This window comes from Stegostoma tigrinum, chromosome 1 (assembly GCF_030684315.1).
Source record: "Stegostoma tigrinum isolate sSteTig4 chromosome 1, sSteTig4.hap1, whole genome shotgun sequence".
Taxonomy (NCBI): domain Eukaryota; kingdom Metazoa; phylum Chordata; class Chondrichthyes; order Orectolobiformes; family Stegostomatidae; genus Stegostoma; species Stegostoma tigrinum.
Genome location: NC_081354.1, coordinates 140,287,465 through 140,314,063, shown reverse-complemented (window position 1 = coordinate 140,314,063; position 26,599 = coordinate 140,287,465). Strand labels below are relative to the sequence as shown.

At 39.9% G+C, this 26,599-nt stretch overlaps 1 protein-coding gene across 1 annotated transcript in view; it reads left to right on the top strand.

Annotated features, from left to right (window-relative positions):
• Window positions 1-25,493, top strand: part of pdzd2 (PDZ domain containing 2) — a 422,227-nt gene extending 396,734 nt beyond the window's left edge. Inside the window, exons 23-26 of the mRNA XM_048530010.2 lie at window positions 3,551-3,652; window positions 9,640-9,913; window positions 15,012-15,155; window positions 17,177-25,493. Coding sequence (XP_048385967.2) covers window positions 3,551-3,652; window positions 9,640-9,913; window positions 15,012-15,155; window positions 17,177-17,343 — 687 coding nt within the window. The 3' untranslated portion in view covers window positions 17,344-25,493. The remainder of the gene's footprint in view (window positions 1-3,550; window positions 3,653-9,639; window positions 9,914-15,011; window positions 15,156-17,176) is intronic.
• Window positions 25,494-26,599: the final 1,106 nt, after the last annotated feature.

Sequence of the window (26,599 nt, the reverse complement as noted above, 5' to 3'; positions counted from 1 at the left end):
CGACACAGGGACAGAATTTATAGGCAGAGAGATCAAAAGACCGTACAAATGGTGTGAGTGGAGTGTTGACGGGCTGAATAGTAGTCTCTGTGATCGAGAGTGTCAGATGGTGGTCTAGGCCCGGAACGTCAGCTTTCCTGCTCCTAAGATGCTGCTTGGCCTGCTGTGTTCATCCAGCTCTGCACCTTGTTATCTCGGATTCTCCAACATCTGCAGTTCCTATTATCTCTTGAACAATTGTTCTCTGCTATTGCTACTCAAGTGAAATCTCAATGAAGTGACTAAAGTAATTCATTTCATTGCTGTGGATCCCTGTAACTGTGAAACAATTGAATATTCCCAATGAATTTCACCTCAACATTAAATGAGATTTTCATCAGATCACTTTAACTAGATCGAGTCCAGGTCACTGATTGAAGTCCCGCATCTATTTCACTTTCTGACCTGTTGTTCTAAATCTCTCATTTCCTTATCTTAAACTAAGTGTAACCAAATATGATTGTAAAACCAATTTGTGTGAACAGTGCCTGATTAACATGAAGACTTAAACTGAGATTTTCCAATGAGTATCTGAAAGGGCAGGTATATTTATAAAAGATGCTAATAGCATGGTGATGCTGTAAATTCATTTTCTGTCAAGATGATAGAATAGATGACACCTACGTGATGGGACTAAATCATTTCTCATGTAAGCGTTTTAGAAGGGGTTTGTCTGCTATTTCCAGCAGCAGTACTACTTCGGGAATGGCTTTGATATTTTTTTCTTTCATGGGATTTGCGTGCTTTTTTATGTGTACTTTGCCTTTGGGAAATCTCATTTTTAAGATCTCCATGTGCTTTGGATATATATTGTGGTAACACTTCCTAGCAGTTGGCATGCTTGGCTATGTGTCTGCAACCTGCACACGCTACTCAGCAGGTTTTCTGTAATGTCTGCATCGTGGCTTGCAATAGATTTTATTTCCTGATTTAAATAAACCCATGGAATTAATCAATCGATTATTAGGCCATTATCATTAAAAAGACAGATGTCTTTTTAGTGTAAAACAGCAGCTAATGAACTTGAAAGACCCTATACAGACAACAAATAAAACGAACGTTATCTACAAAATACCTTGCAAGAACTGTGACAAACACTACATTGGACAAACTGGCAGGAAGCTAGCCACCAGGATAGATGAACATCAACTAGCCACAAAACGACGTGACCCACTATCACTCGTATCCTTACATACAGATAAGGAAGGACACCACTTTGATTGGGACAACACCTCCATCCTAGGACAAGCCAAACAGAGACATGCACGAGAATTCCTAGAAGCATGGCATTCCAACCGGAATTCCATCAACAAACACATTGACTTGGAGCCAATCTACCATCCCCTGAGAAAAAGAAAAGGAAATGACATCACCAACCCAAGGAAACCTAACCAGATAAATAGAAAGCGGGACATAACACCAGCGCTTCGTTGGAGGCTCACTGATGATGTTACCTAGAATGGTGACAAAACGTCTGAAAACTAACCTTCCAGCTCAGCGAGCAAACTCACATCCAGAACCTCAACCTGAGCTACAAATCTTCTCAAGATTGTTTACTTTTCTTGTCAGACCTCATTGTTTATGAGTTTCTGTCTCAGCTCTTGAAATGAATTATGCTAAGGTCACATTTATAGAGGGAGCAACACAACAAAGGGTTTAAATATCTAATTATTAAACATTAGCTTAATGTGCTGAGCATTTGAATTTCCTACTGGAATAAATGATGCAGTGGGGGACCCCATACATCACTATGAGGATCATTACCCTTCTTGATGCATATTAATGACTGAGATGGAGATAGGTGTGGCACAATTTAAAATAGGCATATAATATGAAATGTGGAAGTATTGTTAACAGTGAAGAGAGTAATGCTTATAGGCTGGTAGAATGGGTGGACACATGACAATGACATATAATATAGTGAAGTGCCCAGTGATATATTTTACCAGAAAGGCTGAGATAAGTCAGTATAAAGGGTACAAAGCTAAATGGAGTGCAAGGATATAGAGAACTGACATAAATCCACAGAAATCATTGAATGTAACGGGGCAGGTTGTGAAAGCAGTAAAAATCCATAAAGGAGCCTGGACTTTATAAATAAAAAAATAGAATGCTAAACCAAGTAGTTATAGTGAAACTTTATGAAGCTTTATATAGGCTACAACTGGAATGTTGTGTCCTACTATGAACATCACACTCGAGATTGAATGTAGTGCCATTGGAGAGGGTGCAGAAAAGATTTACATGAAATGCTCCAGGAATTAGATGCTACAGTACAGAATCATACAACACAGAAACAGGCCCTTCACCAATAAACACCAACTACGTTAATCCCACTTACCTGCAATTGGTCCATAATCTAGAGTAACCTGGCATCACCCAGATGCTTCTTAAATATTGCAAGAGTAATATCACCCTTGCAGGCTGCACATTCTACGTGAAAAAAGTTTTTTTTTCATCACATCTCCTTTAAACCACTTACTCCTGACCTTAAACTTATGTCTTCTGATCTTAGACACCAGTGCCATGGGGAAAGGATTCTACACTGTCTGTGCCTCTCATAATTCTGTATACCTCAAAAAGACATCTTCCACTCCAAAGAAACCAAATCCAGCCTATCCAGTCTCTCCTCATAATTGAGATTTATCACCCCAGGCAACATCCTGATGAAAATTGTTATCACTGGTAGAAAGATCAGGAATTTGAGGACATGGGTTTAAGATTAAAGGCAGAAAATGCAACAAAGACATGAAAAAAATTCTTACAAATTAGTACGTGGTTAGGAACTAGAAGGCATTGCCCGAGTGTGGTGGAGATGAGTTCACTTCAAGACTTGCGAATGAGAATTAGATCAGTACCTGAAGAGAAACTATATACAGTGCTGCAGGTAGGAGTTAGAACTATTTCTGATGAGAATGAATGAACTGTGCGATGTTCACGCTTCCTGATACATAGACAGATGCCTCTGCTGTAGGTGGCTGATGAGGCTGAGGTCAAGTACATTATCCCGCTTGGTAATTCCCTTGCCACCTGCCACTGACCCATCTAGTTTTTAGGACTTTCGGACAGAACTAGCTCAGAGTGGTGCTGGCAATCTGCTCTTGGAGGTGTGGTAAGAGTCTGACAAAATCCTCCCAGGCATGTCATTAATCTGATCCTACGGGCATAACTGATAATTAACTTCCATGTCAGTTCTCATTTTTTCAGTCTTACTTAAATATGTCCCAGGTTTCCTTCCAAATATTAAATTTTCATCCAACACCATTCTTCCTACTGGCAGGTTTTCTTCAGTTCATTTTGTAGCTCTGCAGATGACTTTTCAGACTTGAGAACTTTTTCACCAGACTTTTAAACAAATAATATCAAAGAAAATGTGGGGTTTAGTCACAGAGCACTTCTTTGAATTGATTATGTGGGATTTTGAGTAGGACGTGCTGATAATATGAGAAAATACTATTGTTTGTAATGCAGAATTAAGTGAGCACTATTTTTCTTCAATTTATGAGAACAGAATAAAGAAGACATTTATGTCATTGTGTTGACCAAAGATGAAGGTGCTGGACTAGGTTTCAGTATTGCAGGAGGGGTGGACCAGGAGCATAAATCTGTTACTGTAAGTATCATGAAAACTCTATTTACATTTATTGCAAACTATTGACAGTCGTGTGGTTCGAATCATTTGATCCTTGGTTCTTGTCTCGCAAAACAGCTAGCATGTAAGGTTCTCATCAATATTATCTAATGCAATGGAAATGTCAGCTGGCGCCATCTGCAGGATTACAAATATATTGCTGTGAATGGAACAGCGGGTGAAAACTGTAGAAGCTCCCAAGAGCAGAGAATGAGGCTGCCAGTGGCATTTAACTGTGCGGGAGGAGAAGCAGCAGCTTCCCAACAGCAGGGTTAAGGTTGGGAATTCATTAGGTGATGGATTTAAGGTAGATTGTGGATCCATGGCAAATGGCAAGAACTTATTTTGAATGCATCAGCATGTTGTGCATGCCAATTAAAGCAAAGTTTCACCAGATCAAATTGTACTTTTGCCACTAGATCAGCAGCTTTGGGTGGTGAACTTTATTAGACCAAGGGAAAGGAGGCTGAGCTGATGCATTATGGTTGGATGGTGGCTATCTAGACAGCAGGATAAGGGAAGTAGGGTTGTGCTGGCCTAAATAAAAGGCATAGACAACAGACAGAGGGAACTGGATAAACAGATAGAAAGTCAGCCTGTACTGGAAGCAGCTTAAGCAGAGTAGAAGAGATGATGTGGAAGTGCTGGTGTTAGACTGGTTTGGGTAAGGTCAAAAATCACATGACACCAGTTTATAGTCCAACAGGTTTATTTGAAAAAACTACCTTTCAGAGTATTGCTCCTTCCTCGGGTGTAGCGAGAGAGGATGTATCAAGACACAGAATTTATACATAATAGATCAAAAGTTCATAATCTGATGCAAATATGTTGGATAAACCTAAACAGGAAGGAGGGGGGTAATCCTAAACAGGAAGGAGTCAGCCTGCAGAATTGGGCCGAAAGGTGGCAAATGGCGTTTAATATGGATAAATGTGAGGTGGTTCACTTTAGGAGGAATAATAGGAAGGCAGAATACCGGGTCAATGGAAAGATTCTTGGTAGTGTGGATGTGCAGAGGGATCTTGGTGTCCATGTACATAGATCCCTGAAAGTTGCCACCCAGGTTGATAGTGCTGTTAAGAAGGCTTACGGTGTGTTAGGTTTAATTGGTAGCGGGATTGAGTTCCGGAGCCGCGATGTCATGCTGCAACTGTACAAAACGCTAGTGCGGCCTCATTTGGAATATTGTATGCAGTTCTGGTCGCCCCATTACAGGAAAGATGTGGAAGCATTGGAAAAGGAGCAGAGGAGATTTACCAGGATGTTGCCTGGTCTGGAACGCAAGCCCTATGAAGAAAGGCTGAGGGACTTGGGCTGTTCTCATTGGAGAGAAGAAGGCTTAGAGGGGATTTAATAGAGACATACAAGATGATCAGAGGATTAGATAGGGTTGGCAGTGAGACCCTTTTTCCGAGGATGATGACTTCAGCTTGTACGAGGGAGCGTAGCTACAAATTGAGAGGTGATAGATTTAAGACAGATGTCAGAGGGAGGTTCTTTACTCAGTGAGTGGTAAGGGCGTGGAACGCCCTGCCTGCCAATGTAGTTAACTCAGCCACATTATGGGCATTTAGACAGTCCTTGGATAAGCATATGGATAATGATGGGATAGTGTAGGGGGATGGGCTTCGATTAGTTCACAGGTCGGCGCAACATCGAGGGCCGAAGGGCCTGTTCTGCGCTGTATTGTTTTATGTTCTATTTTGGGTTTAGTCGATAGTCACTTCAGTTGTATCGTCCTTTGATCTTTTACATAGAAATTCTGTATCTTGATACCTCCTCTCTCACTACACCCAAGGAAGGAACAACACTCTGAAAGGTAGTTTTTTTTAATAAACCTGTTGGACCATAACTTGGTGTTGTATCATTTTTCACGTTGTCCAATAGAAGAGAGATCAAGAGTGATCGGGGCAGGACAATGTTGAGGTTGGGAGAGCTTAGAATGGTGGATGGATGGTATGTGATGCTGGACAGAGTATCCCAATAAATGGAACAGCTGTAGGATGATCGAGGATGGCAGTGGATGGCTGGAAGATCTCAGAAGGCAGAGCTAGAAAGATGAAGGGAAGGCAGAGGGTGATAGAGAAAAGTCAGTGGTGACTGAGGGAAGGTGCAAGGTAATGGCTTGCAGCTCTGGCCTCATGAGTGGGGCTCTCCAGGGACGTAGAAGTGACAGCTGGAAGAGGTGACCAGGGTGAAGGAAGGAGTGGTAAAAGTGTTGGATGTAGTCGATGTGCAACAGTGGGCTCCCAGTTGGACCACAGTCTTTGTCAGAAAGGTGAGCTAAATCAGATCTTTGCCAGCCTTCTGTCCCCAGTTCACTTCAGAGTTCTCATACACACAATATTTTTTGCTGCTGTGGCAAAAGAGAAGAATTAGCACAAACTGGCTCAGGGTTAGATTCACTAACCTGTAAAAGGACAACAGAAGGTGGTATCAGAGAGTTAAGCAGCTCCTGAAGCTGTTAATCATTGGCTAGTAAAAGGTCAAGTCACCAGAGTCTTACCAGATCATAGGGCCACTCTCTCATTAGAGGGGGATGACTGGAGGTGGTTTAACCTGAGGGTCACCATGCCTCAGGTAAGAACAAAGAACAAAGAAAATTACAGCACAGGAACAGGCCCTTCGGCCCTCCAAGCCTGCACCGATCAAGATCCTCTGTCTAACCTGTCATCTATTTTCTAACGGTCTGTGTCCATTTGCTCCCTGCCCATCCATGTACTGTCCAAATAGATCTTAAAAGACACTAACATGTCTGCGTCTACGACCTCCGCTGGCAACACGCTCCAGGCACCCACCACCCTCTGTGTAAAGAACTTTCCATGCATATCTCCCTTAAACTTGCCTCCTCTCACTTTGAACTCATGACCCCTAGTAATTGAGTCCCCCACTCTGGGAAAAAGCTTTTTGCTATCCACCCTGTCTATACCCCTGGGGGTCTGGGTGGGATGCTGCAACGGGCGGTGTGGACTTGTAGGGCCGAAGGGCCTGTTTCCATACTGTAGGGAATTTAATCTAAAAAAAAGGTGGAGTTTCTGAAATTGCCAACAATGTAGTAAGGCTGGGGATTGAAAGCATTTCAGAATTAACAAAAGTGGATGAAGATCTGGATAAAGAAAGAGGAAATCGAATATGAAAGTAGACTAGCAAGAACAAGCAAAACCGATTAAAAGCTTTCATAAGTATTTAAAATGATAAGAAAAGATAAATATGAGCCCACTACACATTAAGAAAAGAGAGTTGGATAATGGAGAGTAAGGAAATGACAAAGAAACTAAACAAATATTTGTCCTCAAAGAGAAAGATTAAAAATAAATCACAGGAATATTAGAGATCCAAGTACCTAACTCAAAAGAGGAGCTGAAGGAAATTAGCATTAGTAGAAGAGTAGTATAGGAGAAATTAGTAATTTCTTCTGGATCTGCTTATCTACATCCCAGAATGTTTAAGAAAAGTACTTTTAGAGATACTGGATGAATGGACGATCCATTTTCCAAAATGGGAGTGCAATGAGGAATCACTGAACTGGAAATGTTAAATTTGTTTTCTCCCGTAGATGCTGCCAGGCCTGCTGAGTTTCTCCAGCAATTTTTGTTTTTGTTTCAGATCACCAGCATCTGCATTTCTTTGTTTTATTTCACCAAACTGGTGCCTGGAATGACAGAATTGTCCTATGAGGAGAGGTCTGGTTGACTGGGACTATATTCTGCAGAGTTTAGAAGAATGAAAGGTAATCTAATTGAAACAAACAAGTAGTTGAACCCTCCCACAGCATGATATGGCTACAGAGCGGGCTTGTTCTGAGTATGTCACTCACTGCCAAACCTTTCTGCAGAAGTGGTGGGAGTCAAACTGTCCACACCTCATCAATTTCAGCCCAGATGAGAGAGAGAGACTTCAGGTTTAGATTAGATTACCTACAGTGTGGGAACAGGCCCTTCGGCCCAACAAGTCCACACCCAACCCCATTCCCCCTATAAGCCACACACCCCTGAACACTACGCACAATTTAGCATGGCTGATCCACCTAGCCTGCACATCTTTGGACTGTGGTAGGAAACTGGAGCACCCGGAGGAAACCCGCGCAGACACAGGGAGAATGTGCCAACTCCACACAGTTACCCGAGGCTGGAATCGAACCTGGGTCCCTGGCGCTGTGAGGCTGCAGTGCTAACCACTGAGCCACCATGTCACCCCAGGTTGATACTTAGATAACTACAGGCTGTAACACACGAGTATAAAATCAATAATGTGTGAATAGTGTGAAAATAGGTTTCCACATGAGGAACACCTGCAGAGTTATATTCTGTTGATTAACATATCCAAAAATTGGCAGGAAGTAAATGAATTGCACTGTGAAGATAATTTATTCATGTATTTCATGTGAAATAAAACATGAGACATTGTAGGGGCACAGTGTTAAGAGAGTGGGCACATAAAAAAAAATTAATGGACCAGAACTGAATGGCAGTTAAAGGGGGAGAAAACAAAATGGATTGGAAAGGGAAATCAGGCTGACATGAACTGATAGAAATGAGACAGATACCAGACTGTGATCAGTGCAGGGCCTAAGGAAAATTTTACAGGAACAAAGACAGACCGACTCCTGAAGTGATGAGCAAAGCCAAATGCCAGCATTTTAAAATGAAAATATTCACTTTGTTTTTTCTATACACTGAAAGCGTGTAGGCAGTTTCCAGTTGGCATGTGAGTAAATTTGGTTTAAGATTCAGGTGGACTCCACTTGCCAGATGTCTAGAAAAGATAATGCTACAAATTGAGGAAAACAGTAAAGAATAAAAGACATTGTGTGGACACCGCTGGATATTTCAGATGGGAGATATGATTACAGCCTCATGGAGAGAGTGGGAATAGAGAGGGAGACACCCCATTTCAGCAGAGTGAACTACTGATCTTTGACCCTGCCCCCTCCCCCCTCTGTCCTCCGTGCCTTCTGCACCTTCCCTTCCCCTCTGCCCCTTTTCCTGAACTGAAGCTGAAAGTGAGACCCAGGAAGCCCACAGATGACTAATCACTGGGCACATGAAGGCTTCAATTTAGGCAAGGGACAGTGGGCCACCATAAGATTGGCGTAGGAGCAGATGGGAAGATGCTGGGAGAATCTGTCAGGAGATTTTGTGGGGCCCCACCTGCAAATTTGCTGGCAAGAGAGTATAACATTCTGTCCCATAAAGAAAAGCTAACAGGACAGAGGATGGAAAATCCCCACCAAAAAAAGCAAGAAGTCGTATACACATTAATAGAGACCAGAGTGTTTAAAATGTATGTGATGAGAGACAGACACAGATTGATGGAAGGAGCAAGAAAAAGAAAGTCAATACAACAGTTTCCTTTCTGACCTAAGTAAATGAGTCATTTGTTGAACATCAGTTTTTTGATCAATTCCATAACATACCCCAACACCCATTATCAGTTAATTAAAATTAACAATGTTATTTCTCTTCTGTAAAGATGAAGGCAGAGTTTTCTATATGATCTCAGGAAGTGACAGTTATTACAATATGCAGAAGTGGTGAAACATTTCTTGATTGTGATGATTGACCAGTTTGATATTATTCATCCATTAATATTAGTGGTATATGACTTTGCCCAAAACTGAACTCTGTTAGTGTTAAATGTCTGATCTACTTTTCCATGTAGTTTTTTTTTCTATTAATTATTTTACATTTCCCTAAGGAGAGTTTAGAAAGGCAGAGCTAACCAAGTTATTTTGCAGTGTGGATCAAGCCTGTGGGGGAGTCAAAAGATTAAATTTAACACAATAATTTTTTAAAAAGAACCAAAAACTCAAATTACAACAATTCAACATCTCATGGAAACGTTAGTAGTAAATTTTTACTTTTGAAAGTATTACTTAAATATGCTGCAAATAATCAGTATGGTACATTTTTGTTAAATATATTGCAGAGGAAAGTTGTTCCTTTCAAACACTTTCTTTTATCCTGCAGATTCACAGAGTATTTTCAAGAGGTGTGGCAGCTCAAGAAGGTACCATTCAGCGGGGAGACTACATCCTTTCTATCAATGGAATGTCTGTAATAGGCACAACACATGTAGATGTGCTGAATGCACTTCACCGGGCCCGCTTACATAAACAGGCCATCATTGTCATTAAAAAAGGAAAGGAACAGGAAGAAATTTCTTCCAAGCCAGATTTATCACTTTCTAAAGGAAACCATCTCACAGTGGGAAGAAATGATACTACAGAAACACTAGGAACAGGTAGGAGTCTATCAGGTCTCAGTATGAACTCAATTCTGAAGAAGATTTCCTTGTACATTCTGTTAATGCTTTGCATTAGTCACTCCTAGCTAAAAGTTAATCTGGGGGTCAGTTAGTTCAGCGAGCTGAGCTCATTTACGAAGCAGAGAGACATCAGGGAGGATCAGGATGCAGGGAGACACCATAATGACCCCTCCTCCTCAGCTTCTCCCTTCATCTGAGGTCTGGCGTCCTCAGGTTAAACTACCACTAGTCATCTCTCTCTTATGAGAGAGCAGCCCTTGTTGTCCTCTGGGACTATAGTGACCTTTCCTTTACTTAGCTGAACGTGCTTCACAAGAGACACCCCATTCATTCCAGATGAAGTCATAGAGTCATACACGATAGAAACAAGTCCTTTGGCCCACCATGTCTATGCTGCCCAACAAACACCAAACTACACAAATCCCATTTACCTGCACTTGGTCTGTAGCCTACTATGACATGGTATTTTAAGTGCTCATCCAGATGCTAACCAAAGTTAATTTAGGTGCATTTGAATTTCTGGGTTGTGTGTGATTGGAACAGTTTGGAAACACTTTTGGATTCCATGGGAAGTAGTACTATTACCAAAAATAGAGCATATAGTTATAGTCCATCTTGGACTGAATTATGGCTTGGAAATGGATTATTCAGCAGAAAGGGCAAGTTGTGCACAGAGAGAGAGAGGGGAGAATTTTTAATAGCGGGCTGTACGTACAAAGTGTTTTCAGAGAGCATTTCTTCACTTCCCCAACAACCCAAGGCAAGCATGCTTCACCAAGGAGATAGACACTGAACTGCATTACTTTCTACAATTGGATCAGCATGCTGACAACAGGACAATGTTGCACTGCCAGTGGGTGTGAAGATTAATGTGGCTTCAATTTTTAAATCAGCAGCTCCTTGCAGGCAGGAGCAGGTGGCACTGCCAGTCTTTCATAATTCACAGTGCTGCTCTGAATCAGGAGGTGCCAGAGAACCTATAGGCCAGGAAACTGAAATTTATCATCTTCCATCCAACCAGAGAGAAATACAAGGAGTGACCATATGGCACTGCCCAGGCTAATGCAATTTCCAATTGTGCTGAATGGAGTAGGAAACCATGGACTGACTGCTCATGGACCCCACATATACTGTGTGAGATGTACCACATTTACAGGACATACCTCTCCATGAAAGTGCAGATTTTATCTAGATATCATGGTACCCTGGCAGCAAGCATGATACATGAATCCTGGGCCAGTCAGCTATGCCCATTATCTTTGAGCCACTGTGATATCCCGAACACTGGCTCTTAGATGGCAAGGCCTGCCTCTGCCTTAGATTTGGCTCAAGAGTTCCCTCCACCACTGATATGGACAGTGTGCTTACACTGAAAACTATACTACCATCAGGAACACAATGAAGTAAACTAATGGTGTTATAAAACAACTGCCTGATCTGCTAAGGAGGTTGGCCCTCCAGGTTTGTAGTTGTCTGATATGTTTTCCATAGTATATAAGCTCATGATTTTACAAATTATATCTCTGTGGTACTGTGAAAAATCATCCTGCTAAAGAAAAGAAAGAACATCAGTGACTGCTTTATAATGTATTTGTGTGATATGCCTGCCTTAGCTGAATAGTTCAAGATATGTGGAACATGCAGGGAGTATGAGGATGGCAAATTTGGTTAAATATGCGATGGTGAGATGGGCCATCTGAGTGTTTGATCTGACACCTTATTGCTAATGAGCATGTGATACATAGACCAGTGAGAAAAGTTGGTAGTGTCTTATGAAAGAGATGTGTGTACAGACCAATGTGAGGTCATTGAATCTTTTCCAGAACTGCAGTCAGCTACTCGGGCCCAGGCTCTGGAAAGTGACCTCCAAAGTCACCAGATTCAATTCCTTTAAGAGGGAACGTCTTGTGACCTCTCAAACTAAGCTTTGCATTGCATTCCTGAGAGCACGCTCTCTAGTCTTTTAGTCCATTTGCAGTCTCCTTCTTTCAATCCTGATATAGTTCTATGAGTTACTGTAGCCTGAGTGCACTTGCCTTTGAGAAGGGCATCTAGCAGTGTTCTGGCCATGCAGATTCCTACCCTTCCAACTGTTTCACACTGTTAGACATTTTGCAGTCACATCAATACACAGACAGTATGAAGTTTTTGTGCTGCTTCCCTCAGCTTGACAAATCACTGGCTTATTGTGCATCGTGATCCCCACACCTAAAAATGGTGCGACTCCAATTCTTAGTCTACCCTGCCATGACCAACACAATGTGAACTTGGGATATTTCTTCAAATGTATTTAGGAGGATAGATAATTCCTCTTCTGAATCCATGCTAATGTTGCATAGATACTTAATTTCATTCTTATTAATGCATTCCATTATTTTGCATGCAATAATATTGAGACTAAAAGAACATGGTTGCCTATATTTATTTTATTCCCTTTTTTGAATGCCTTAGTCTCTTTCCATTTCATAGAATCCCTAGAGTGAAACAGGCCCTTCGGCCCAACAAGTCCACACCAATCCTCCAAAGAGCATCCCACTCAAACCTATCCGCTTACCATTTCCCATGTCTCGTCCACCTAACTTAAACATCCCTGGACACCACGGGCAATTTAGCATGGCCAATCCACCTAACTTGCACACCTTTGGACTGTGGGAGGAAACCCACACAGACACTAGGAGAATGTGCAACTCCACAATGACAGTCACCTGAGGGTGGAATTGAACCGAAGTCTCTGGTGCTGTGAAGCAGCAGTGCTAACCACTGAGGTGTATAAAGTAAGTAAAGCCACTGTACCTCCAGAGGATCATAGAGATGCTGTCTCATCACACAAATGACTGGTGCCAAGTTTAACCCGAGATACTACACCTTCAAGCAAGGACCTTCATGGTTATCTCAGCTGGTGGGGGAATTGAACCCAGCCAACCAGAATCATGCTGCATTGCAAACCTGCAAACCAACCAACCAACCAACTGAGCTAACTGACCCCCAAAACTGATAGGAAAATATCACATATACTTAAAAGCTGCTGAACAGGGGAAACAGGGTCAAGCAGCATCCCCAGACAACAAGCTCTGATCCAAGATGATCAGAGGATTAGATAGGGTGGACAGTGAGAGTCTTTTTCCTCGGATGATGATGTTGGCTTGTACGAGGGGGCATAGTTGCAAATTGAGGGGTGATAGATTTAAAACAGATGTCAGAGGCAGGTTCTTTACTCAGAGAGTGGTAAGGGCGTGGAATGCCCTGCTGCCAATGTAGTCAACTCAGCCATATTAGGGGCATTTAAACAGTCCTTGGATAAGTGTATGGATGATGATGGCATAGTTGAGGGGGCTGGGCTTAGAGTAGTTCACAGCTCAGCACAACACCGAGGGCTGAAGGGCCTGTTCTGCGCTGTATTGTTCTATGTCCTAATATAAATCAGGAGCATTTTGCTGCCACCAAACACCATGGGCCTGACGTGATCTTACCACGGAGCCTTCTGAGCTGGAGTCAGACAGGCTATCATTGTGCCACAAGGAAAGTTTGTTGGAAAGTAATGCTTTAAGCAGAATTAATGCTTAAATCTGTTTTGAGCAGTCCTAAGCTGATTTAATTGCCAACGAAAACATTGTGCCATTATCCATGCAGCCTCTTCATTGATATCATTGAAAATCTTATTTGATTAGTTTTAATTCAGATAGTTTTTTTTAATCATATCTCATTGCACAATTTGAAGATGAGCAAGGAGTTCTCTTAATGTTACGGTCAACGTTCGTCCCTCAACCAAAACCACAAGAAGCAGATTATCTTGCTATTCATTCACTGATCGATTGACTGATTTTATTGTCACGCATCCTCTAATACAGTGAAAAGCTTTGTTAACGAGCAGTACAGGCAGATCACAGTCAGTACACATCAAAAAGACTTGGAGGCATACAGATAACATTGCAGGCTATATTATTTGAGGCTAGAGTCCATTCAACAGTCTAATAACAACAAAAAAGAAGCTGTTCCTGAACCTCTCGTGTGTGTGTGTGTGTGTGTGTGTGTTCAGAATTCTGTATCTTCTGCCTGATGGAAGAGGTTGTAGGAGGTCATTGCCAGGCCAAAGTTCTCCTCTGTCCAACTTCAAGCTGTGGATGAGCAGAAATGTCCTCCAGCTAAACATTGGGAAGACTGAAGTCATCGTTCTCAATCCCCACTGCAAACTTCACTCCCCACAATAGATTCTAGATTTCTCTCTAGCAACTGTCAGAGACTGAACTTGTTTGCAATCTTAGTTTTATATTTGCGTCTGTTATAAACTTCCAACCATCACTGAAATATGCTATTTCCACCCCCATGCCCTTGCTACAGCTCAACTGCTGCTGAAATCCTCATCTGTGATTTCATTACTACTAGATCTGACTATTTTGCTGATCTCCCACTATGTTGTGACAACCTGTCACCCTTTTGGTCAGATCTGCATTGGATCCGGGTCAAGCAACATCTCAACGTTAACATTTAAATTTGAAATTCAATTTCAATTGATATTTTGATTGATTACAAATTGATTTCAATTTGATATTTTCACATTCCTCCATGGCCTCACTTCTCCCTGTATCAGCCCCACAGTCCTGAAGATATATGGACTCATGTAATCAAGCTTCACCTTTGTAATTTTAATCACTTCTCTTTAGGTGATCGTGACTTCAGCTGCCTAAGCCCCAGCTCTGGAGTACTCTTTCTAAACTTCTCTGCCTCTCTATTGTTGTTTCTTCCTTTAAGATACTTCTGAAAACCTACTTTGTTGGCCAAACCTTTAAATACCTGCCTTAATATTGCCTTTTGTGGCTTGATGTCTAATTTTGCTGTATGGATGGCAGTGCTTTGAAAGTTTACAGAATAGTTTTATTTAAATTTTCATTCTGTCATGGGATCTGGGTATTTTCGGGCTAGATCCACTTTATTACACTGAGAAAGTTAAGGCTCCAGGTAACAAAGGCACAAATAAGGCCTTTAGTAGCTGCTGAAAAAGGCAAAGTCGAGTGACGTTTTAGAGGTAGCAATAATACAAGTACTATGTGCCAAGTTAAAGTTACATTTGTCTTAGATATTACAGATGTGAATGTGGACCTTAGAGGGGCCATCACTGTTGAGCTGCTGAAGACGTCTGCTGGCTTAGGATTCAGCCTAGATGGTGGGAAGGCTTCGATCAATGGAGACAGACCTCTGTACATTAAGCGAATATTTCAAGGTAAGTATTCCCACTAAAAATGCGCATATATACAGAAGCCTTCCTTAATAAATTCAATCAAAGCAAAAACAAAAGTGTGTTGATTGAGGTTTTCTAAATAATAATTTTGTATAAAACCAGCTAAGATTAAATAAATTGTTTCAGCCATTAGTACTTACAACTGTTTTGATCAAACTGTTCAGATGTATCATATCATATGTCTGGAGCAGGTGGAACTTGAATATGTGTAATAATAGCCAGCTCCTTTTATAGCAGTTAATGTAACTGCCACAGGCCCATCTGAATGTGAGGAGCAATCTCCAACCTGTAAGTTATTTTATGCTAAGATAAATATGTCACAGCTTTATCTTGCAGAATCAGTATTGATGATAAGCCTTGCAATTCTTCTGCCCATCTCACCCACACCTGCTACCCTATCTGGCTCTGCATATTTAGAAGTCATTAACTCAGTGTTGTCCATGAATTAAATCAATTAAAAACTGAAATATTTGCTATTTCACTTTCTATAGAACTGATAACCTCAGGCCTTGCCAGAAAACTGGCCTTCGTTCATGGGTGTCGGCTCCATGGGCTGAGAAGTTGGTAATGAGATGCATTCTTGAACCTGCAGTCCATGGGTTACAGGGAGACCCATAATGCTGTTAGTGAGGAAGTTCTGGGATTTCGCCCTTGGCACTGATTGAACAGTGATATATTTCCTAGTCAGGATGATAAATGGCTTGGAGAGGAAATTGCAGGTGCTGGTCTTCTCATGTATCTGCTGTCCTTGTCCTTCAAGATTTGTAGTGGGTCTGGATTTGGCACTGTCGAAGGATCTTCAGCGAATTTTTTAACAATAAATCAAACGCTTAGAATACTGCAATCTAACAGGTCTAACCTGTTATTTTTTTCAGTGTCTAAACTTGCCTGCTTCAGTAAAATGTAAGCACAGTTCCACACCAATTTTAGGGCCTGAGCACCGTCTCCCTTGCCCATGGTGTGTGTTATAAATCTGTGCTAAATGTACACAAAAGGCTACTGCTGAAACTGATTGCAGTCATTTAAATGTGTGCATGAAAGGAGAAGGTTCTTGCAGTACAATGGTAGTGTTCCTACATTTAAGCTAGAAGACACATGTTCAAGTTCCACCTGCTCCAGAGATATGATGTGACACATCTGAACAGTTTGATCAAAATATCTGTTAAGTACTAATGGCTGAAACAATTAATTTAAACTGAGCTGGTTTTGAAAAGAATGTATTGGAGAGATAAACAAATTATTAGGCAAAAAGCAAAATAAAGAGAAACCCAACAAGGAGATCTATGGCAGCCAATTGCTGATAGCAAATGGATGGTCTGTTATGTGAAGTGGGTGTAAGGGGGAATACGTGAGTCAGTACCTTACTTAGTGATAGTGAACTGTAACCAGCAATAATGGTCAGGCTGAACATTGTGTTCACAACCTGCAGGATGGGTGTCAGACACAGAGTAAGATACCGACCAGGCAAACAATGGTCACCCAACAATACTGTGTGCCTGAGATTGGAAGGCACAAGTTGTTGTCCATCAATATGTCCCATGTTTTCCGCTCACCAGCAAAAATGATGTTGAGGTGCCACTGTTGGATGGGCTAGACAAAGTCAGAAGTCACAAGACACCAGGTTATAGACCAACAGGTTTAGACCAACACAAGGGAACTGTCAGGAATGAGGTCAGTGATCAAAAAAGTTTCAACCAAACTTAAGAGAACTGTGTTTATTTTTAGGAGTGAGATATATTAAAATGGGTTACATTTTTATGTGATTTTTATTTGTGCATTCGATGTTCTCTTTGTCTAATCATGTCAAAGCATGATGTACAATTTGAGATTAGTACTCTTCTATTCCCTGTAATGTCACATTTTACATGGTTTTTGTTCCTGTTCTGGCTGCACTCCCTCTGAAGCAAAAAAAGCATAAAGCGCCTTAAAAACAAACAGATTTGTCAGTAGTGCTGAATTTCATGGCTTAATTCACATTATATTTTACCTGTTGTAACCTGCAGGTGGTGTTTCTGAACAATCTGGAAAGATCAATGTTGGGGATGAATTGCTGGCAATCAATGGAAAGTTCCTGCATGGTTTCATGCACTATGATGCTTGGAACATTATCAAATCTGTCCCTGAAGGACCTGTCCAGCTCGTGATTCGGAAAATTAAAACAGTTTCATGATTGAGGTTTGTTCGATGCATTGGAACACAACCAATAACATCATTATGCCAAAGTGAAATGAAAACCCTCAAATTCCATCAAAATTATCTCTGTCAATGTTTTTCTTCAAGAAGTGAGAATTGGCAAAATAATAAGACAGATTATAGCAGAATTGTGTATCTTCCAGAATCAAAGGCCTTTTTATTACAATAAATCTGTGAGAAGAAAAAGGCTCAGGGAAAAAAGATTTCAGAATCTTCTGTTGTATTCCAAAGCAGAAATTGGAGATCTATTGATGTTCAAATAATCCAACACAGAGGATTTACATTTGGAAAGCTCCCCCTTGATACTTGCATGCACTCATTACCATGCTTAAAAATCTTCAAATCAAGTTTCTGGGAAATGCATTGTCTGAAATGAAGTGGATACTTTCTCTGTAGAAAGATGTCTATAATAAGGTTGAGAATCCAAAGCAAAAGGACCGCCTGCGTACACTGCTGAAGTTTACCTTGTTTACTGCCAAGCAGTTTATTGACAACACTTTGTACCAATGCAATTCTGCTTACTTGCACACATCCAAAGGACAGTGGTCATTATTTGGATTTTAAATATCAGCCAAGTACAAGATTGGGACTTTGTTATGCAGGCAAAGGAACCAGTAATTACCATCAAATAACATTCCGCCAACCCCTTTGTGCGTAACACTAGCCCTAGAGCACTGTGATTCCACTGGTTAGAAGTGTGAAGCTCAGGGAAGCTGCTTGTCCCTTGGCACTCATTCATCCTTGATCATAGGAACTAACAAATCTTGGAGCATGCATTCTCAACCAGGAAATGTTATGCTCTGTAACTCCAATTATTCCAATTCACAGGGTCTCTTCAGCAGTATCTCTGTGTGTGAAGTAATCATCATGCATAGGCAGTCATTTTGTGCATCAAGTTTCAAACAATACAAGAGCCCCCTGTATTAAAACTAGTTGTTCAATATATTTCAGAACAGCGGGGCAGTTTTCCCCTTGAGGAAGCCAGCAAAAGAACTTGGTGAGATGGAAGCATTTTTTACATAGTGCTGTGCCAGCTGCCTACAATCCTCCACGTATTTATTCTAATAGGCAGTATATTGTCAGCTGTTTGCACCCAGTTAATTTGATTAGGGCCCCCCCCAACAGAAAACCTGTCTTCGTGTCCATAAGGAGCAAAGGCTGTTTTTCATTAGCAAATGTCTATAAGCAATGGGGTACTTCTATTCTATGGTTCTCAAATTAAGGCTCGAGAGACAGTGATCTGTGGTGCTTCAAAAGCTGATCGGGAGTTTAGATTAGCATGACATGACCACCTTTTCCCTGGCTCGTCCTTCAAACTGGCTAATGACAGTGTGACATCAAGACCAAGCTGTTGCTATCAACATTAGTTGGGAAATGTCCCAGCCCTCTTGACCTACCTCAGTTAAATATACCCTAAAAAGAGTAATTTTCACTCCATGACAAGCAGGAATAGAAGATAGGTGGGCCTCTAATCCTGAAAGCAGAGCATAGGAGACTATAGGAGTAGATGAGTGTTGGAGTAGATTGTTGAGAAGTCCCATTTTGCTTGTCTGGAATTTTGTCCAATAGTGTAGGTTAGATGGGCTTGAGATCGATATGACAGGTCGGCACAACATCGAGGGCCGAAGGGCCTGTACTGTGCTGTAATGTTCTAAGAATTTTTTTTTAATAACATGTGAGGTCCTCTAACTATCACTGCTGTCACAAACTTATGGCCTTTCATACCCTCCATGCCAACTCAATCTTGGCTGGCCCAGCATCCACCCTGGGCAGATCGCAGGAAACATCTAGAGATAAACAAAAACTTCAAACAATATAATATAGTTCTCATTTCTACAAACTTGATAGTGAAAGCACTCACGTTCTAGAAACCCATTCAAAACTTTAAAATCTCAAGTAGTTTAAAAATGTTCTATTCAGACATCACATCAAGGACAATTAATCTTTTCTTAGCCTCTTAAACATCAATCAAACTGAACCCTGACCTCCCACAGAGATAAATATAGCTTCTGAAATACAGTCAAGCATTCATAATGACAGATGCTCTCCCTTGACAAAATGCCAATGAAGAGTTCTATTGAAACCACACAACCAGATGCTGCTCTTCTTTATAAAGAAAGAAGGTGCAGCAGATGGCTTGTCAATTAATCAAATTGTAGCTGTCAATGTTGCTGATTTTGTTTTAACATTTAGCAGGGATTTCATTTATTTTAAAGTCATAGTAGTTCTTCAGACTTCATTCATTCTTAAGGAACATTTATATCTTAATCAATTTACGACTCTCACACTGTGAACTAAGGCCTTTGAATAAGCCAAATGGGATCTATTCTAACTCAACATTGAATTCAAGTGACCCTGCTGAGTTTGGTTTTCCTTCCAAAGTGAATCATACCCCAGCAAATTTCCTCTATCAGCAATCAGGACTCAAGCATCTGGATTCCGCCCACAATGTTTCAAAAGCTTCCCTGGCTCCATGAAAATCCAGCCCCAAGAACTGGTTGTAACGAATAGAATCATAGAATTTTGCAATACAGAAGGGGGGCCATTTAGCCCATCACACCTGTGCCAGTTCCCAAAAGAGCTACCCTTTCTCCAGCCTTATCTCCAAAGCACTCTAAGTTCATCACTTTCAAATGTATATCCAGCTCTCTTTTGAAACCTCCTGTTGAATCTGCCAGCACCACTCTCCTAGGCAGCACATTCCAACAACTTGCTGGATAAACAAGTTTCTCCTCATCTCACTCTTACCTCTCTTGCTGAAAATCTTGAAATTGTGACCACTAATTACTGACATACCAACGAGTAGAAACAGAATATTCTTCTTTACCCTGTCAAAATTGTTCATCATTTTGAACATTCAAGGAGATCACCTCTTAATCTTCTCCTTTGCACTTGCTCCAGGACTATAACATCCTTCCTTAAATAAGGTGCTTAGAACTGAACGTGTTATTCCAAATATGGTCTGACCAAAGATTTGTAGAGGAGTAGCATCACTTCGCAATTTTTATACTCATTGTCTCTATCTATTACCCCAATGATCCTTTATGCCTTCCTAGCAATTATTTCCACTTGCCTGTCTACCTTCAGAGAAATATGCCCCTGCACCTTGAAGTCCCTGTCCTTCTATTAAAGTTGTACTATTGTCTCTCCAAGTACCATATCAAATTCTTTCTGAAAGTCCAAAGACAACATCCACAGCACTACCCTTATCCACTACCTATGAAACTTCATCAAATAACTCAATTAAATTTGTCAGACATGACCTTCCCTTAACAAAACTATTTTTACTGTCTAGTATGAACTTATATGGTCTAAGTATATATTTATCTTATCCCATATTACGGCTTCCATCAGTTTTCCAACTATTTATGTCTAGCTGACAGGTCTGTAGTTTGGATGAAGGGTCTAGGCCCGAAACGTCAGCTTTTGTGCTCCTGAGATGCTGCTTGGCCTGCTGTGTTCATCCAGCCTCACATTTTATTATTTTGGAATTCTCCAGCATCTGCAGTTCCCATTATCTCAGGTCTGTAGTTCCATGGGTTTGTACATTTCTTAAACAATACCATCACATTTGCATATTTTCAACTGCCCCATTATCACCATTTTCAGATTTGGTAAAGACAGAGCAAAGTACCATTTAGTACCTTTGCCATACCCTTTGCTTCAGTGAGTTTACCCTGCTTATTCCTATCCTTCACTAATCGTTTTACTATTAATATGTTTGAAAACATTTTAAAATTTGCTTTAGTGCAGCCTGCCATCCTTTCCTCATGCTTCTTCTTAACCTTCCTTAACCTGGAATTCACTGTTAAATCCATTAAAAGGTGTTTCCAATCATCATCTTAAGTTCAACTTTTAGACCCCTGCAATATGTCCTTTTCTAGTCTGGGGTCTTAATCCTTGATGTTTATCCTTTTCTAATTTAATACTGAAACTTACTATATAATGATCTCTATTTCCCAAGTGGCCCCCACTTTGACATTCTCCATTTGACCTGCCTCATTTCCTAGGACCAGATCCTGCACAGCTTCCTCCCTAAAATGACTGGAAATGTACTGTTCCAGAAAGTTCTCCTGTACACATTTCAGGAATTTCTCCCCTTCCATGCTGCATACTCTCGCTTTGTTCCAGTCTACCCTAGAGTAATTGAAATCACCAATTATCACAACCCTACTTGCCGATTTCCATAATCTGCCTACAAGTGCTCTCTTGTACTTCCCACTATTTGAAAGTCTATAAATAAATACGCAACAAGGTCACCACTGCCTTCCTGTTTTGCTCCTCCAACTATATATAGATTTTCATTCAGGAACAGCATCTTGTTGAAGGGCAATATCTTTGACCAACACTACTACGCTTCCTCCTTTTTTACCTACCTTGCTTCTACTAAAAAAAAATCTTATAACCTGGAATGTTAAGTATCCAGACCTTTTCTGGCTTGGGTCACGTTTCTGTTAGTGCTACTATGTCATATCCCCATAGAGCAACTTCTACTTCCAATTCCCCAATTTTGTTCACTACAGTCCATGCATTTGCATACAATTTAGTCCTGTCCGTATCTCTTTCATCCCCAGTGGGAGGTAACCATTTCTTTGTTTACTATAAACTTTCAAAACCTTCCCTTACTTCCTTTTCCTAGTTCTCCATCTCTCTTTTACCCTGTCTGGCACTTCCAAAGCTAGACCCATAGAACAACCCACTCCACTGCCTTACAATTTTGAATCCACCCCCACTATCCTATTTACTGTCTCAGCCAGGAGATTACTTCCATTTCAGCTGTGTTGAAGCCCATCACTTTTGAACAGCTTTCTCCTTTCCCAGAAGTGTTCCCAACGTCCTAAAAATCTAAACCCCTCTCTTCTACACCATCCATCAATCCACGCATTTACCTTCTGATCTGTCTTTGCTTAAATGGTGAAGCTAATGGCGCAGATGTGTTTCTGACATTACTACCCTGGAGGTCTTATGTTTGAACCTACTCCCTAACTCCTGACAAGATGCATCACTTAAATGCAGAATTCAAAATATCAGTAAGCTGAGCTCCCAAAATGTAATTAGCTCAATTCAGTCATTCTTTATAAAATTTATGGTGTTTGTTTCAAGTTAGCTTTTACAGCAAGGTAAATATGGTTTAAACTCTTGTATTTTAATCCATATCAAGTGATCGCAAGGAGCTGTTGTTATGTCTTGTTATGAATCAAGTCTTGTTCGAAACTGAGTAAGATTTGTTTCCTTTTTAAACTAAATCATGATAAAATAAGTCCTGCAAGACCTCCAAGCTGTCCCTCTCCATATCATTGGTTCCCACAAGAACCACAAACACTAGCTGTTCACCTTCTTTCCAGACATTTATCCAGCCATTCAGTTATGTCCTGAAGGCAATATTATGCATTATGCAAGCTACCTAACTAAAGTGACATTAGTGATTCCAACCTGCCTGTCAGGAGTGAACCTAAAAAGACAAGTAAAACTAATGGGGTGGAATTATGCTCCATGCTATTAGCTTGTAATGCAAAAGGTATTATGACAAATAGGTTAATGTCACCATTAAAAGAAAGGAATGGGAACCTCGTGCATAATCACACACCAAAAACCATGTGTACAATTTCACGTCATTTGTGAATCACTAACAATAACTTGTGGATCCAAAGGAATGAATAAATAACCAGCCCTTTAATATCTACAATTAATTGAATTTCTAACAGTTTTCTTTGCACCTCAAGCTATGCCATTAGATTGATTCCCTGTAGGTGGCAGTAGTACCAGATCCTTTGTTATGCAATCCTTTCTATCTCGGAAACCATTTTTTATAAAGATGTCAAAACATTTTGAATTTATTTGTGCTGGCAAGATCACATTTCATGCCCATTTCTTGTTACCGTAATAGTTTTTATTTATTAAACTGCTGCAATCCTTAAGGCAGCAGAACTTCTGTAAAGATCTACGAAGTTCAACAATTCAATAGGTGCATTCAATACTGAGAAAGCAATAACTTGCATTATGTAGTGTTTTACCATATTAATATCACGAAGTGCTTTACAGGAATGTTATCAGACTGATTTGACACGTTAAGGCAGATGAACAAAATTTTAGTCAGAGGTCAGGTTTACTTAGCTTCTAAAAAGTGGATGAACAGTTGGAGAGGTTTAGGGAGGAGATTCCAGAACTTAGCAAAAGTAAATGATAAAATACAGTTTCAAAACTGTGTAACCATAACTATTTCTGCCCACTGCACTTATCAAGATTTTCTCTAAATAGTGATGAGGTAATCATCAACCATGAGCTAAATGAATGACAGAACAAACTCAAGGGGCTGAACGGCCTACTCCTGTTCTGCATATTGTCATTAATTCAAAAAGTATATAAATATTGAGGCTTGCATGCAGCAATATATCTCAGTGCATTTGCAAAGGATAAGATGCATCGTGTAAATGTAGGATTCAAAATTCCGGTAAGCTGAGCTCCTAAAATGTAATTAGCTCAATTCAATCTTTCTTTATAAAATTTATGGTGTTTGTTTCACGTTAGCTTTTACAGCAACGTAAATATGGTTTAAACTTGTGCATTTTAATCCATATTAACAAGAAACTAAATTTAGCAAAGCTGAAGTGACCACGAGGAGCTATATGTCTTGTAATGAATCAAGTCATGTTAGAAACTGAATAAGATTAGTTCCCTTTTTAAACCAAATCATGGTGAAATAAGTCAGTGTACAGATTAAATAGTTGCACCTTTAATCTGAAATATTTATCTGGAATCTTATATAAAGCTTAATGCCTGACTCTGTTTGAAAGAATTCACATTCCAGACTAATATAAAACCAAAACACTACAGATTGCTCTAAATCTGAAATAAAAAAAACGATCATTTTGTTTGGCAGCATCTGTGTAGTAAGAAAAAGTTAATGTTTTGGGTCAATTACTTTTCATCAGTTCTGATTTATTTTACCTGATTATTGCTCTGAAAAATTAACTTTTGATTCTTTCTCTGTGGATGCTACTTAACTGTCTTTCAAGTATTTGAATTTCCACCCTTTGTTTGCCCTAGTATGCCCTGTTGTTTTGATAATATCCTGTTTGGAATGGACAGTTTCAACGTGCTAATATAATGAACAATGTATTCAATATGCGCAAATTATTTTAATAATTTGTTATTATAAATGTTACTGGACTTACTGATGGGAGAAAGATATATGAATGTCAATATCTGGATTGAATTTATTTTTCTCTGACACTATTTTCTTTCCCTAAAATTTGTAACTATTGAAATCCCCTATTAAACTTCCACTTTAGTTTAATTTGCATACCTATTCAGGTGCTCCTAGAATCATGCAAGTACAATATGAGGATAGTCAGTAGCTTATTTGTCTACCTTTGGGAAATGTAACATAGATCTCAACAAACAGCACCAGATTTCATAATGTACATATTTTTCAATCAAACTGTTCAGGTGTGTTACATTTTCTGGAGCACGTGGTACTTGAATCCAGATCTTCTGGCCCAAGGTAGGGATACTACCACTGCACCACAAGAGCTCCAATTTCACAGTGTAAAATAAATAAGAACAATCAAGCCTCTAACTAAGCCGTCCCATCCTTATTTATTTTCATTGTTTTGTTATGTTTTCAAATTGCTAACATCTATTTGGTGATGCAGTGAGTTCACTCTTTTTTTGAAAACGGTAATGAATGTTATGTAAAGACAGACTTTGGTATCGCAAATGGGTTCTTTAAACTAGCATATTCTAGCATTACAATTTCACCAATTCAACTCTACACTTCTCACTGATTCAATTTTAAATCTACAAAAGTATCTAATTATCAATGAAAAAATCATTTAAAGGTAACACCTATTAAATTGAGAATTTTACACCAACCTGCTTGTGTTTCAAAAAGAATTTTGGTGCACAATAATCTGTAAAATACTGTTGTAAAAATATCTTTATTTGTGTATTAGTATGACTGCTTTATCAACAGTTGTCTTACATGAACTTTAGGGGTTTAAAAGAGTGCAATTCTACTAGATGGACTGTATATTTTTTAAAGTGGCTTTGCGCTCATTGTTTAAAGCTGAAAAATCTGTAAACGAGGTTTTATATTGATTCAAAACAATATTTTATGAAATAAAAATGCATCCTAACTATATATTATAGTTCTGTCTAACTTGATATTGTTTTATATTTAACTGTTTTTTTTTATTCACTGAATTGTTTTGTGCTCAGAATCTCTCTTCCTCTACATTCATGGCTTCTCCTCAGTTAATCTTTTGCCAGCCTTACCTACTGCATCTTATGAGAATTTTCTAAGTAAGTTAAGTAGCTTCTTCATCTGCTGTAATATGACTGTGCCTCAGCGTACAAGACCAGGACACTATCCTGGTGTGAAGTACCCAAATCACTCAGCCTACAGGTTTTTTCTCTGTGTGATCTCACAGTTAAATTTGGATCAATGTGTGTCAACCAGGTTTGCCATTTCATGCCCAAGTATAGATAGGCTGTGACTCAACTCCCAGTTCAAATTTGTCACCTTCACAAGCAACCTGAGTTTAAACCAGGACCCAAGGAAATAAGAAACAAAAACAGAAGTTGCTAGAAAACCTCAGCAGGTCTGACAGCATCTGTGCAGAGAAATGTTTCATCTGCACTGACCTTTCCTCAGAACTGATAGTAGCTTGGAAAAATTATTTGTTATGCCAAGGAAATAAGGATTATTGTTGAGACCGTCAAAAATGGCAAGACTTTTGAAATTCTTGTCAGCAATACTGACTTACTTGGCTTCTGTGATCATGTCAAAAGGCGGTTAAAAGTCTACAATATTGCTGCATAAACCAAGTAAAGATAACAGACTCCTGTAAAAACTAAACCAAATGATTTTTGCAACAACTAATGTTATTTCATAGTTATCATTACTGAGACTAGCTTTCAATTCCAGATCTTATTAATTGAACTTAAATTCCAACAATGGGGGTCACTGAATCCATCTTCTCTAGTCTGGATCATTGGACTACGAGTACAGTGTCATTACCATGATGCCCCCCCCCCTCCTCATTTCAGCAGGCTAAAGGATTGCTACTATTTACAGGTAAAATATCAAGGGATTACTTTTTTTAAGATATAGATTATTAAGTGTTGTATTACTGCTGTTAAATACTGATTTTTTTTAGATTAGATTAGATTCCCTACTGTGTGGAAACAGGCCCTTCGGCCCAACAAGTCCACACCGCCCCTTGGAGCAT